Source organism: Capra hircus, chromosome 23 (assembly GCF_001704415.2).
Source record: "Capra hircus breed San Clemente chromosome 23, ASM170441v1, whole genome shotgun sequence".
In the NCBI taxonomy this organism is placed as follows: domain Eukaryota; kingdom Metazoa; phylum Chordata; class Mammalia; order Artiodactyla; family Bovidae; genus Capra; species Capra hircus.
The window spans coordinates 13,328,063-13,343,482 of record NC_030830.1 but is presented as its reverse complement, the minus strand read 5'-3'; the positions used below and the strand labels follow the sequence as shown (position 1 = coordinate 13,343,482).

Genomic DNA, 15,420 nt, shown 5'->3' with positions numbered 1-15,420 from the left:
CAGTACGTATTTTAGAAACAACAATCTGGCAATGAAGAGAAGAATGGATTGGAGGGAATGAGCCTGGAGTTTGGGCAGGGGTTTAGGAGGCAGCACAATTCAAAGAACCTCCGTGATGAAGGCAGTGACAGTGGGGATAAGGCGTGGGACACGAGTCGAGCGGAAGATCAAACGCATGAGACCTGGTGGCAGATGAGACTGAGTGGGAAGGGGTGAGCTGCTAAGTCGCTTCAGTCGTGTCCGACCCTGTGCGACCCCATAGACGGCAGCCCACCAGGCTCCGCTGTCCCTGGGATTCTCCAGGCAAGAACACTGGAGTGGGTTGCCATTTCCTTCTCCAATGCATGAAAGTGAAAAGTGAAAGAGAAGTCACTCAGTTGTGTCCGACTCTTAGCGACCCCGTGGACTGCAGCCTACCAGGCTCCTCCGTCCATGGGATTTTCCAGGCAAGAGTACTGGAGTGGGGTGCCATCGCCTTCTCTGGGAAAAGGTGAGAGGGAAGTTCAAAAGACTGTGCTCTGACTTGGATGGATGAATGGGGGGCTTCGTACTAAGATGACGAGAAGGGCAGGAAGAATAAGCGTGAAAGGTGAGCACTGAGCACCTGAGGGACAGGCAAAGGCTCTCACTGAAAAGCAGTCTGTAGAAGGATGCATGCGTGTGAGGGCCGGGGAGGGAGGGGACAAGCATGGACTAGACTGAACCTGACTCACAGAGGAGGGAGCTGGCCAACATAAGAGAGGAGAAAATTAAGGCTGGAAGAAGACTGCCTGCCGGAGTCTGCAATGAGGAACTTGACAGGAGGGAAGGACAGTGGGCAGAAACCAGACCCTGGAGGGTTGAGAAGCGGACAGAAAGCTGAGATGGTGGAGGCAGGCAGGGGAAGCAGCCACTCTTCAAGAGAAAGTAGGCGTGAGGAGGAATGAGTCACAGGTAAATGCAAGCTCCATGAAGGGTTTCTGGAGACTGGGAGTAACTGGAAAGAAGACAAGACCAACACTCATCAGAAGAAAGCTAAGAAAATCGGGGGGGAAATGATACAAATCTTCAGTAAGACTGGAATTCAAAATAACTTAGCTCATCCTTTTGAAAGTTAAATTAAAAAAATTTTTTGGGGGCAGTACTACATAAGCATGTGGGATCTTAGTTTCCCAACCAGGGATCAAACCCACAGCCCCTGCAGGAGAAGCACCACTACAACGCCAGGCAAGTCCCACATCCTTTTCATTTTATAGATGAGGAAACTGAGAGAACGCTACCTTCTGCTCTGCTGTAACCATAAGAAGATCTGAAGTCCTCATTCTAAGCAATATTTACTAGTAAGCGGAAGGAACTAGGGTTGCCAATAGACATTTGAAGAACTGCCTCTAAAAAATAAAAATAATGTCTTACCAAAGAATTAATAAATGACCAGGTTGTATTATTCTCTGTAGAATTCAAGAATCTTTACATTTTAAAAATTCTTACTTCCTCAATCAAAGTTCTCTTTTATGAAGATAACCAACAGAAGAAAAAAAATATCTTGAAAGGCTTCAACAAATTTATATGTTTCAATATGAATATCGCCAGAGACAGGAGAATATGGTTTCTGTATTTTATAGAATAAAGAACAGGCTTTGAATTGTAGATCACACACACACACACACACACACACACATCTTCTTTAATCTTTAGTTTTTCAACCTAAAAAATATGTGACTAGCACCATAAACTTCCAAAGTTATTGTGAGAACTGAATGAAATTATGAATTTAAAAGCACCTAACAGCCATAAAAGGCACTTTACTCAGACCAGTGCTTCTTGAATGATTTGTGGAGAATAACCAGTTTTCCTTCCAATTCATTATGGACCCATACATTTCTAAAATGTAAGTAAGATGCATTACTAAAAATATATATCATAAATTTGATGTCCTGGAAATGTTAAATTACTAGAAAATCTACGTGCTTGCTTTCAGTTTCAGTAATAATCTTTACATCGATGACAAAGAATTTGCCAAGAGGCACTGGTCTATGAGCCAGTTTTTGAGCAGTACTTATTCAGAGGATAGCACATTCAATAGTAGAGCACAATAAATAGTTAAAAAGATCTAGCTCTGGTACCCGGCAACTAGGGCTCAAAGTTTTCTCTGTCACTTACTATCTGTGTGACCTCAAGCTCTCCTGTGCTTCAGTTTTCTTCATCTCTAAAATGTGACGGTCAAAGATACCTGCTTCAAAAGGTTGTTTTAAGAATTAAATCAGTTCATATATATAAACCAATCTGAAGAGTGACTGAGACATTTTTAAGTACTCAATAAGTATTAGCTATTAATATAATTATTCAGTAATACATATACAAAAGGTCATGACACTAAGTGTAAATATTTTTATGCAAATGTTTTTCTATTTGTATATTTCTGTTGTTTATTTATGTGGGGAAAAATAGAGATTTATTTTCGCTTACAGAAAGGGAAAACATACATCTTTTATGCATGAAAATATTAGTTAAAAATGTTTTAAAATTTAATAGTTTTCTTAAAGTTTCCTATGTACCAGGATTTTTAATGTTGTAAAGTGTTTCCCATTAAATTTAGTCTCTCTTATCACTAGAAGAAAAATTCAGGGAATTACACTGCTATAAAAGTTAAGATGAATTCTGACTTTCTTATAAGCAGAAAAACACTCTGCAAAATTTAATTATATCATGATTCTTGAAAGCACAAATTATTTAAAAGGAAGAAAAAAGAATGAAACCCAATTATAACTGTTGAAAGAGTCAGAACTAGACAATGAAGCAACTTTTTTCAAGGAAAAACTGAAAAGAAGAGTAATTTTTTCAAATGATACAATTAAAACACTGAATCACAATAAATTAGGGGAAAATACATGAGGAAGAGCCATTACTGGATGATTGAATTAAAACAGTATTTTCTAAACATATTTAATGCTTGGGCTTATTTACATGTTTAGACTAAAAACAATTTTACTCCAAATAATAATTCAGGGAAGAGAAATCTGCTTACTTTAAAGGATACTGGGCTTCCCTGGTGGCTTAGATGGTAAAGAACCTGCCTGCTATGCGGGAGACCAGGGATCAGTCTCTAGGTTGGGAAGACCCCCTGGAGAAGGGAATGGCAACCCACTCCAGTGTTCTTCCCTGGAGAATTCCATGGACAGAGGAGACTGGCAGGCTACAGTCCATGGGGTTGCAAAGAGTCAGACAGGACTGGGTAACCAACACACTCATTTTTAAAGTCTTTATTTGATTTGTTACAATATTGTGACAGATTGCCACCTCCAGTGTACTGTCATCTTGAACTGGAGATGGTAGCAGAAGAGATATACTTAAGACTTCGCATCTACTTTCTTATAACTAATAATTAATTTACATTTGGCTGCACTGGGTCTTCTCTGCTGGGTGCCATGCTTCCTCTCGTTGTGGCAAAGTGAGGGCTACTTCCGCTGTGGTGCGGAGCCTTCTTTTTGAGGTGGCCTCTCCTGCTGCAGAGCACAGGCTCTGCTGTGCAGGCTTCAGCGGCTGGGGCCCATGGGCTTACTGCTCCGCAGCATGTGGAGTCTTCCTGACCAGGGATGGAACTCATGTCCCCTGTACTGGCAAGTGGATTCTTTACCACTGAGATACCGGCATCTACTTTCTGATCTAGCGTGACAGATACAGGCAGTGGGTAGAAAGATATGCCCTAGAAGTTACAGAACCACAAGAAGGGACCCATCATGAGGCTGAAGCAATTAACAGTACACACAAAAAGAACATCAAGATAAGAAAAATTGAAGTTAACACTAATTTCTATTTAACATGAGAGCAAAAAAAAATATATATAGATGTTGAATTTCTTCAAGTCTTCAAGTTTTAAATGGCATTTTCTGACAATCACTCAAAATAGGCAACTGATAATTTGCCAAAATATTACTTATTTTGGGAGGTGGTTTTGGTATGTGTTCATTTTAAAAAATCAAATCACCATCCCCACCAGCAGCAATAAAAAATAAAGACTATTTATTGGCTTATGTGCAAAAGGAAGTATGATACTGAGAAAAGATACCCAGATGCTTAGAATTACGATTACAAATACAATTCATTTTAGAGGCAGTTATCAAACTTTAAAATGAGAACTTTAAAAAAAGTGTATGTAGTAGCAGAGATTGTTGGTGACCCCTCCATATTCACTCCCACCATCTTCTACAGAAACAGATCATTAGCTAGACACATGGATGCCTGGAAGGAAGTATTATTTCCAATTTTCCCTTGCAGCTAGGGATGGCCATGTTCTAAACAATGATACATAAGTGAAAGTGTCATATACAACTTCCAAGAAGGTAACTTTTAAGGTAAGGAGGAGTATGTGCATGCTCAGTTGCTAAGTCGTGCCCAACTCTTTGCAAAACCATGGACTGTAGCCCACCAGGCTGGTCTGTCCATGGGATTTTTCAGGAAAGAATACTGGAGTGGGTTGCCATTTCCTTCTCCAGGGAATCTTCCTCACCCAGGGACTGAACCTGTATCTCCTGCATTGGAAGGCGAATTCTTTAACATTGAGCCACCCGTGAAGCCCTTTCTTAAATTCTTTCTACTTTTTGTTAGCTGGAATGCAGACTTGATGGATGGATTTTAAGCAGTCATCACAGACCGTGACACAGGAACTCATCCTGAGGATAGCTGAGCAACAAGATCAATCCTGAGTCTTTGCTACGAGGGACCATTCCATCAGCTCAAGATCACTATCTCCTCAATTTTTTCTTTAAATGTTAGAGGGCAATATACATCCATCTTCTTTGAGATATTATTTTATGTTTTTGGCCATTCATAACCTTATCTAAAGTTGCCAAAGCCTCTGACTGTGTGGATCACAATAAACTGTGGAAAATTCTGAAAGAGATGGGAATACCAGACCACCTGACCTGCCTCTTGAGAAATCTGTATGCAGGTCAGGAAGCAACAGTTAGAACTGGACATGGAACAACAGACTGGTTCCAAATATATTGTCACCCTGCTTATTTAACTTATATGAAGAGTATATCATGAGAAACGCTGGGCTGGAGGAAGCACAAGCTGGAATCAAGATTGCTGGGAGAAATATCAATAACATCACATATGCAGATGACACCACCCTCATGGCAGAAAGTGAAGAATAACTAAAGAAACTCTTGATGAAAGTGAAAGAGGAGAGTGAAAAAGTTGGCTTAAAGCTCAACATTCAGAAAACTAAGACCATGGCATCCGGTCCCATCACTTCATCAAATAGATGGGGAAACAGTGGAAACAGTGGCTGACTTTATTTTTCTGGGCTCCAAAATCACTGCAGATGGTGACTGCAGCCATGAAATTAAAAGATGCTTGCTGCTTGGGAGAAAAGTTATGACCAACCTAAATAGCATATTCAAAAGCAGAGATGTTACTTTGCCAACAAAGGTCCATCTAGTCAAGGCTATCGTTTTTCCAGCAGTTAGGTATGGATGTGAGAGCTGGACTATAAAGAAAGCTGAACACTGAAGAATTGATGCTTTTGAACTGTGGTACTGGAAAAGACTCTTGAGAGTCCCTTGGACTGCAAGGAGATCCAACCAGTCCATCCTAAATGAATATTCAGGAATATTCAGTCCTGAATATTCATTGGAAGGACTGATATTAAAGCTGAAACTCCAATACTTTGGCTACCGATGCGAAGAGCTTACTCATTTGAAAAGACCCTGATGCTGGGAGGGATTGAAGGCAGGAGGAGAAGGGGATGACAGAAGATGAGATGGTTGGATGGCATCACTGACTCAATGGAGATGAGTTTGAGTAAACTCCCGGAGTTGGTGATGGACAGGGAGGCCCGGCGCGCTGCAGTCCATGGGGTCTCAAAGAGTCGCATACAATTGAGTGACTGAACTGAACTGAACTTTATCTAAACTGGAGTGCTACATTCAACAGAATCAAAAAGTATGGCAGAAGTTTAGTTGGGCAGCAGGTAGAAAGAGCCCATACTGCAGGCTGGAAAGCTAATTAATGTTACAAGTCGGCAAAATACTTGGTCAAACTGTCACCAGCTGAACCTTGGGAGACAGACCAAATGTTAACTAAGTCTGCAGCAGTAGAATTGTTACAAATGATTCAGAATGTTAAACACTATTTGGCTTCTCCTTGCTGTACTTAGCCACAAGGAACAGACTTGGGCTAGCCAGCTGCAAGCTGAGATGGAAGAAAACAGAGCTTTTCTAAGAAAATCTTTGTGAACTACTGTCTAATTGGACTGAGAATCCTGTGATTTTGAGGTTTGCAGGTTTGCAAAAGCCAAGGAAGGCTCTGGCTACAATACCATGGAAGATGGAACTGGTGCCCTGTCATACACTAGTACCAGTATACCAGCAGTGATGGGATTAAGAGTATTTTAGATGGTCTGAAAGGAGTCATCAGTAAGTTCAGAGGAGGGAGATAAAGAGGCCAGAGGTCAATAAATAAGACAGCCTTCAGGTTCAAAACTATGTCAAGACATGACTTTTGACTACAGTTGTTCATGGAACTGACAAGAAACAGACTGAAAGCATACTAAATTTTTGAGGGGATGGAACTGCTAAAGATACACCAGGATGCCATGTATAGACTGGACAGTTTTTAAAGCAATTTCCACATCTCTAATCAGCACCAGAAGGAAGCAGGCATGGGAGTGTTTGAACCCAGGCAGGAGATCACATTGCTTACTGCCTTTCTCAGATATGGCCATGAAGGCCTGTCAACTGGGGAGCTGCCCTCACAGAAGGAAATCAGGGCTTATCAGACGGGACAACTGAAGAATGTCCTTCAGTACTAGGGCAGAAAATATTCATGATTTCTACCAAGCAGTTCTAATGAGGTGGATGAAACTGGAGCCTATTATACAGAGTGAAGTAAGCCAGAAAGAAAAACACCAATACAGTATACTAATGCATATATATGGAATTTAGAAAGATGGTAACAATAACCCTGTATGCGAGATAGCAAGAGAGACACAGATGTATAGAACAGTCTTGTGGACTCTGGGAGAGGGAGAGGGTGGGATGATTTGGGGGAATATCATGGAAACATGTATAATATCATATAAGAAATGAATCTCCAGTCCAGGTTTGATACAGGATCCTTGGGACTGGTGCACTGGGATGACCCGGAGGGATGGTACGGAGAGGGAGGTGGGAGGGGGGTTCAGGATGGGGAACATGTGTACGCCCGTGTCAGATTCATGTTGATGTGTGGCAGAGCCAATACAATATTGTAAAGTAATTAGCCTCCAATTAAAAAATAAATTTAAATTTTAAAAAAAGTTATAAAATACTCATCTTATTTTTAAACGATTTTAAACAAAGACTTTATACCACTCTTTAGTTTATAGCATCAGTCCACAGAAAGCCACAACTGGACCTTCTAACAAGGAAGGAGCATCAACCCTAAGTCACGGTACAGTAGGACGGGGTAACTAGATGGGGCGTGGGTTATCTCTCTCAGATAAAGGCTGAGCTCTGTATGAGGCAAGAAGAGTGATCAAATGGGACAGACTGAGACAGAGACTACTAGTTGCTCCCCACTATCTCACCTACTCTTATTTCCAACAGAGCTCTTCATTTACAAATGGGGACAAAGCCACTCAAAATAAAGGTGACCTTTCTTAGCCTTTCTTTCTGCCAAGTGCAGACACAGGACTAGGTTCTGACCAACTGGATATAAACAGAGTAGCACGTGTGACTTTCAGAAAGCATTTAAAGAGAAGGGACACAGACTCTTCTTTGCCTCTCACATTCCTGCAGACTAGAATGCACATCTGACGGCTGGAGCTCAGTCTTAGACCATGAGATGGAAGCTTTATCCTGCCTGCATCCCTGATATCCCAGAGCCTTATAAAGACCTACTTCCTAGCTCTGGACTTCATGTACACGACTGAAAAATAAACTACTTTCTTTATGCCATTGTTTTTTTTCTGTCACTCACAGACAAGCTGAACCATGACTTTTACAGACATAAATATCCATGTTGTTTTTGTTCCAGTTATTATAGTGTTAGGCACAAAACAGATAAGTAAAAAACTGAACCATTTAATTAACATTATTAGAATCAGATGGAAGACTGAAACCCAGTAGAAATTGAAGAGCTAGTCCTATAACGAATTAAGTCACTATGGGATTTCAACAAGTCTTTTTAACCATGTGAACCTTGACGTTCATCCTATAGCGCAGATTGAAAACACCTAACCTACATACTTGCCTAGGTTTCTGTAACACCATTATGACAATGTGTGAGCCTTACGAAATAAAAGAAGCACGTGAAAGGAAAAATGCTTACTATTAGTATATGACTTTACAGCCTCTAATGTTTACAAGAAAACACTTAGGCAGAGAAAACATACAAAGGGTTGAAGGAAGGTAACATCTCAGTTTCTACAAGAAATATTATATTACAATCATATTACAAAAGAAGGTGGGAAGAGGTTAGGGGTGATGAGACTTTTAACTGGGCTAGAAGGAAAATAGCTACATCAATAGAAAACTTAATTACCTTCAAACCAATGAATCAAGTTTGGGGTAATCCAAGAGTAAAATGGTATTTACTATATGATGTCAAAATCTTCCAAATATAAATATAATACCATGTTCAAAAAAAATTAAAAACTTAAAAAATGAAAAAATTTAAAAGGAGAAAAGGGAGGAGAGCAGAACTTTACTACCTCTGAAAAAAATCTGACAAAAGATAAAAGTGTGAAAAAGACCCTAGGGTTTCCTCAAAATAACAATCGAGTTAAAGATATTAAAGATGATGATAAAGAGCCAGAAAATATATTTGAGGGAAGTGTTTTGCCTAAGTTATTTTGGAGGTGGGTATTCAGTGAACAGAAACACATCTGGGAAGGCATCTGGAATAACACTTAATTACCGAATCCTTCTTGAATCATTCTTCTTCTTTTTTTTGGGGGGGGGGAGCAACTTTCTTTTCTTCTATTGTGACAAATATTGCTAGTTGCCAAGCCACTAGGAATAAAACAAGATGGAGGTGGGAGGGGATGGAATAAAATACAAGTTTAATAATAATTTGCCTTTTATCAGATTGTGCTCCAGTATGAGCACATGAAAGGAAAAAAAAGAACTCAGCATGCTAAAAAGAGAGCATTACTTTTTTGCAGATAGATGGATAAAGTGAGGCATAGGACAGACTGGACATGGTAATTCCATGACTCACTTAGAGAAATCAGCCTGCCCGGGTGACCCCGGCTTCGTGCCCTTGTGACCCTTCGCTGTCTGAGTGTAGAGTGGAGAGATCAGAGGTCAGAACTTTCTCTGCAAAGCTGCCACTTCACCTCTACTTTGCTTTTGCCACTAGAAGATTCCTCTTTACCCCTGAGTGCTCACTAGTTATTGGTTATTGGCATTTCTCTGGGAAATCTGAGTATAGTAAACTTAGGGGTATGTGAATGGATGTCACAGGACAAAAGGGACAAATGATAAAGGTAAATTCTGAGACAGCAAATATCATAAAATTACAAGGCAACACAAAGATGCTATCATATGGTGTGACTTACTTTAGATGCATGCAACTTGCAAGTAAAAATAAACTGGTCATTAATTCACTCAAATTTTATTTACTGAGTAAGGGAGATGATTTTTTTTTTTTTAAGTCCACTGTGTATCTATAGGACTTTGCTGGTGGCTCAGACGGTAAAAGAATCCACCTGCAAGGGTGGAGACCCGGGTTCGATCCTTGAGTTGGGAAGATCCTCTCAGGGAGGGTATCATATCACATCTTCTTTTTTAGATTAATTAACTTATTTTAATTGGAGGATAATTACAATATTGTGATGGTTTCTGCCATACATCGACGTGAATCAGCCATAGGTACACATGGGTTCCCCCGTCCTGAACTCCCCTCCCACCTTCCTCCCTACCCCATCTCTCTGGGTTGTCCCAGGGTACTGACTTTGGGTGCCATGCTTCATGCATCGAACTTGCACTGGTCATCTATTTTACATATGGTAATACCCATTTCAATGCTATTCTCTCAAATCATCCCACCCTTGCCTAGGAGATGAATCTTGTCTCCCATGTTTAAGGTCTACTTAACATAAACCGCAAAGCCATTGGACTTTTAACAAAATAATTTGTGTAAACAGTTAAGTCTTTTAATTCATAAACTATTTCATTTCTTAAGATGCATCTATCAATACGACATTCTTGGTTATTCTGTTCACATATTCAAGTGTGAATCTGAGGACTAAGCAGTTGTTTTACTTAGCATTAGAACACATGATTGAGAGGAGAACTCTGCATGTTATCATTTTTTAAACATGTATGACAATATATAGTTTTCACTGGGGAGTGACTGTAAATTCAACACAGCTCAAATGGGGAAGGACTCAAAGTTTAGATCTAAGGCCCCAAGGTCCTGGGAACCCTAATTACAATCTCCTCATATATCATGGTGAAAAATTCTCTCATTGGGAGGTAACTCTTTAAAATTACACAAGAAAATAAAAGTAAATGATTCAAACATTCTACTTTCGTAAATCCCAGTATTATGTTAAAAAGACAATAGACCAACCAGTAAAGTGACAGGGAATGAAAGTAAATTTACGAGGTATTTACTAAAAATTATTAAAGCACTTGAAATTATTAAATCTCTTGAAAACCCGAATTGCATCTCATGCTTTCTTCTATATAGTTTCCTTCCATATTGCTATAAATCCCATCACATCTTTCAAGAAATCATCTTATTCATTTAAATAAAAACATCAAAGGACTATGGTTAATTTTCCAACAACATTAATAAATTTGAATAGAATAATTTCAGTCATATGAGTGTCTGCTCGTGACCAGCTGTTTTAAATTAGTACATTAAGTAATTCAGACACTTTTCTTTGCAAAGGTTGCATGATTTAATAAAGTCCCATATGCCTCCACACGTGCCAACACTTCGAGGGTATCTTCAATCCAGCTGCTGTTATGATAGTAGCTGCCAACTTTCAACCAACTGAAGAGAATAATGAATCAGCTTCAAGTTGGCTCATATGTAAACTTCTACTGCTCCTAGCTAAAACATGGCAATTTCAACTGTAAAGAAAATTAATTAAAAAGATTTCGCTTCTGCTGTCTGAGAAACATGGCCCCACAAATACTGCTGAATGAGGAGTTTCAAAGCGTGCAGCTTCAGGTAAAACCCCATAGTGTGGATTTCACTCTTAAATGCAGTAGGTTGTTTTAAAGATTGGATTTTTTGAAGAAACAGATTCGGAAATGCCTCGTCCCTAATTCATAACGTGATTATTTGAGAAGCCTCACACTGCTGGAGAAAAAATGAATTAATGTAACTCTTTATTTGTTAAAGGTTCATTACAGAAAAGGCTTCAGAGGAAACAAGATGCGAATAAAAAGGGCCACACTTACACAGAAGCTAAAAAGCAAGAAGCAAGCACCAGACCTACCATATTAAGTGAGCACCATCATTAAGTATTCAGTATGAGGCACAAAGTAGAGCTGCCTGGTGGCTCAGAGGGTAAAGCATCTGCCTGGAATGCAGGAGACCTGGGTTCGATCCCTGGGTCGGGAAGATCCCCTGGAGAAGGAAATGGCAACCCACTCCAGTATTCTTGCCTGGAGAATCCCTTGGACAGAGGAGCCTGGTGGGCTACAGTCCATGGGGTCGCAGAGAGTTGGACATGACTGAGCGACTTCACTCACTCACAAAATGGAGCAACATAGCATCCGATCTCATCACTTCATGGCAAACAGAAGGGAAGTATTTTCTTGGCTTCCAAAATCACTGCAAATAGTGGCTGCAGCCATGAAATTAAAAGATGCTTCCTTCTTGGAAGGAAAGCTATGACAAATCAGGACAGTATATTAAAAAGCAAAGACATCACTTTGCTGACAAAAGGCCATATAGTGAAAGCTATGGTTTTTCCAGTAGTCATGTACAGAGGTGAGAGTTGGATCATAAAGAAGGCTGATCACTGAAGAACTGACACTTTAGAACTGTGGTCCTAGAGAAGACGTGAGAGTCTCTTGGACTGCAAGGAAATCAAACCAGTCAATCAATCCTAAAGGAAATCAAGCCTGAAAATTCACTGGAAGGACTGAAGCTGAAGCTGAAGCTCCAACACTTTGGCCACTGGATGTGAAGAGCTGATTCATTGGAAAAGACCCTGATGCTGGGAAAGATTGAAGGTGGGAGGAGAAGGGGGTGACAGAGGATGAGACAGTTGGATAGCATCACTGACTCAATGGACAAGAGTGTGAACAAACTCTGGGAGATAGTGGAGGACAGGGGAACCCAGTGTGCTCCAGTCCATGGGGTTGCAAAGAGTCAGATACGACTTACAGGCTGACCACCACCACAGGAGCAACATGGTAATATCAGACCTTCTTTCTAAGAATGACAATACTGTATTAGATTTTAATAAACACTGGATGAAACAACTATGTGCTGGATCAGTTACCCAGACTGGGAGTCTATAGAAATCCATGAAACTTTGCTGTTTCCATGAAGCAGGAATTTATTTGGCTTGAAGTTACGTGAGATTTTTATAGGGAAAAATAAGCAAATGTCAGAGCTTAAAATATTTCATTTATTCCTATATGTCCATCATCACTGGAAATGATTCACTGGATAGATGGACTTCTCTGAGAGGACAGAAAAAGTTTTCTACTAAAGAGAAAGTTAGATTAGAGTCTGCACAAGAGTGAACCTGTACTAGTCCAAGCAAGAAGACAAACTGGACAAAACATATAATTTTTTGGTTCTGATGAACTGTCTAAAACTATAAATAGTACAAGAGTTAATTAAAAAAAATTTTTAGATCCTAACTGGCTAGACTTGTATTTTCTAATTCCAGTGATTCACAGCACCTGAAACTGAAACTGTGGATGGATGGGTGGGATGGGCTATCTTCTCCAGCAATCTCTAATCCCCTCTTACAGGGACCTCTGATATTTCTAGTGCTGGAAATCCTGGAGATCCCTGGGTAGGTTCTGGAGTCTTCCAGACAGTTTGGGTAATTCTAGAAAAGTTCTGTGGATGCCTCAGAGTAATTCAGAATCCAAAGAAAGAAAAATGAGCTCAGCACTATTTTCTAATTCCTTGGCGTGATCCATCTTTTGACCCCTATTTAGCTCATGGATGCTGCTGAAAGTGTTCAAGAGGCAACAGACTTAAAAGGTCCATCTTTGGAGTAGCATAAAAGGCTAGAACTTGTCAGGAACTTGTTGTCCAGTTAAGCAGCCACAGTAATTCCCAAAAAAACTGAGTTAGCACTTACCCAAATGGAGGCAAAGGAAGCTGTTGATTCCTTTACCTCACTGAATCACATTAATAAAACTATTTGGAAAGTGCTCTTGTCTATTTTGCACAACAGGATACGTCTGCTCTCGGCAAAATCTTGTGCAAACGTATGAACCGTGTGCTTATCTGCTATTGCTACTGCATTACCTGCTACTGCTCTGGTAAGCAAGAGGTAAGAAATTTCACAGATGTAACAATTTATTTGAGGCTTCCTAGGTAGCCCAGTGGTAAAGAATCCTCCTGCCAAAGCAGCAGACTCTGGTTTGATCCCTAGGTCAAGAAGATACCTTCAAAGAGGAAATGGCAACCCACTTTAGTGTTCTTGCCTAGAGAATTCCATGGACAGAGGAGCCTGATAAGTTATAGTCCTTGGGGTCTCAAAAGAGTCAGATATGACCGAGCAACTGAGCACAGCACATATCACAACAACTTATTTGTAATTCTGAAAACAAGACACTCACCCTACTGGTGTGCCCAAACTTGTCTGTACATGAGACAGCTTTACACAGAATAAGCTAGAACAGATGCAAAGGGGGGACACAGGCCAACAACAGACATCTAACATAAAAATCCTTATTCTTTAGCTTTGCCCTCCGTTCTCAAGATCAGGAAGTATTAGAGATCCATCATTATTCTGTTTTCTACTTTGAAAGTTGTATATACTTAATGATTATAATTATGAAATCCTAGAATAAGTATACTTTCCATTCACTGATTTGAATATTTGAACAATTAGCTGGATTTGCTTGAATGCAAACCAAGTGTCTTTATTTCTGGTGGTTAGGATAATCAAGAAACGCCTAGAGGTGAAAAAAAAAAAATTAGACACATAAAGCGAAGATGAGGAAGGAAGGAGAAAGTAAACAGAAGAAAAAGACTCGTATGTAGTCAGGATAAGTGGCTAATTGAAGGTGGAAAAAATAATTGCTTACAATTTGTATAAAGCAATCATATCCACGTAGTACTTGGTACAAAGGTACATAATTATAAACAAGATGGAAATAAAGAGTTGTATTTTAATTAAGAAAAACAACAGAGGAAAAAATTATGGGAAAAAAAATTATGGAAAGTAGAAAGACCCATGCCACAAATATGCCAAGATAAATGACATATTCCCCAAGGGGAGAATAGTGCCCTGGACTTGAGAACGTTCCGAATGACCTTGGCCGGCACTATTTCCTGCCTTGTATAATCATAGAAGGCATTCACCCTTGGTGATGATGAGAAGTAGGATTTTTAAGAATATAATTATAGGCTGCAAGTGTTTTCTGTGGAAGCAAAATTATCATTCATGCCTGAGATTGTGTAAATATGCCTTAATTTTGGTCAATGGCAATTTGAACTTTAAAAAAACAGAATCTCAAAACCTTCTTATAAAGCTCCATTCTTCAAGAAAACTACAGGGGTAAGTGTGTAAAAGCAAAGACGTTCCCAGATACTCTTCCAAAAATGCCATTTCGTAGACAATTATCTCTTTTGTAGTGACATGATTTGACCTATCTCCATGTCAGAAACAGTTGACAACTTCAAGAAGCCACATGAAAGGAGATGTAAGCAGAGGAAAGCTAAAGCAGTTTCCATCTACTAGGTCAGGTACAGAAATGATCACAATGCATACTACCTTAGGAAGACTGGCAACCTTACACAAATTACTGGTGTGTGATGCCCAGATGGAAGGTGGATAAAACTGAGAGGAAAGAAGAAACCACATCAAGGGTGTCTAAGGAAAACTTAAAGGCTTTGAAAGCTTCAAAAGTCTCACCTCTCTCTGGTGCCTTTAATTGTGGCTACCATAAGTGCATTTTTGCCACATGCTTTTAAAAGAAAAAAGAAACAGTGATTTTCTTAAGTGCTAACAGACTTACTTGTCTTTCAGAAAATCCACCACTCTTTTGAAGTCAGCCACGCAGTATTCTCTTTTCATTTCCATGAGCACAGCGTCAGAGGCAGACTGAACTGGTATGTGCAGAAAAGCATAGACTCGGGGGTGATGAAGGATTTTTGCCATTTCCTTGAGAAAGATGGAAGGAGAAAACATTAATCATTTTAACAAATCAGAGAAGGGTTTCCCTCAGATCAACTCTCACAAATGCAAGTGAATAAACACAGCTAAAAACAGACCAATCCTCTAGGCTCCTCAGTGAA

General features: G+C 39.7%; 1 protein-coding gene across 5 annotated transcripts in view; it reads right to left on the bottom strand.

Annotated features, from left to right (window-relative positions):
- CDKAL1 (CDK5 regulatory subunit associated protein 1 like 1) overlaps nt 1–15,420 on the bottom strand; it is a 607,581-nt gene that overhangs the window by 181,649 nt on the left and 410,512 nt on the right. For all 5 annotated transcript variants that reach the window (XM_018039026.1, XM_018039029.1, XM_018039027.1 and 2 more), the window contains one exon: nt 15,141–15,286. In XM_018039026.1, coding sequence (XP_017894515.1) covers nt 15,141–15,286 — 146 coding nt within the window. The remainder of the gene's footprint in view (nt 1–15,140; nt 15,287–15,420) is intronic.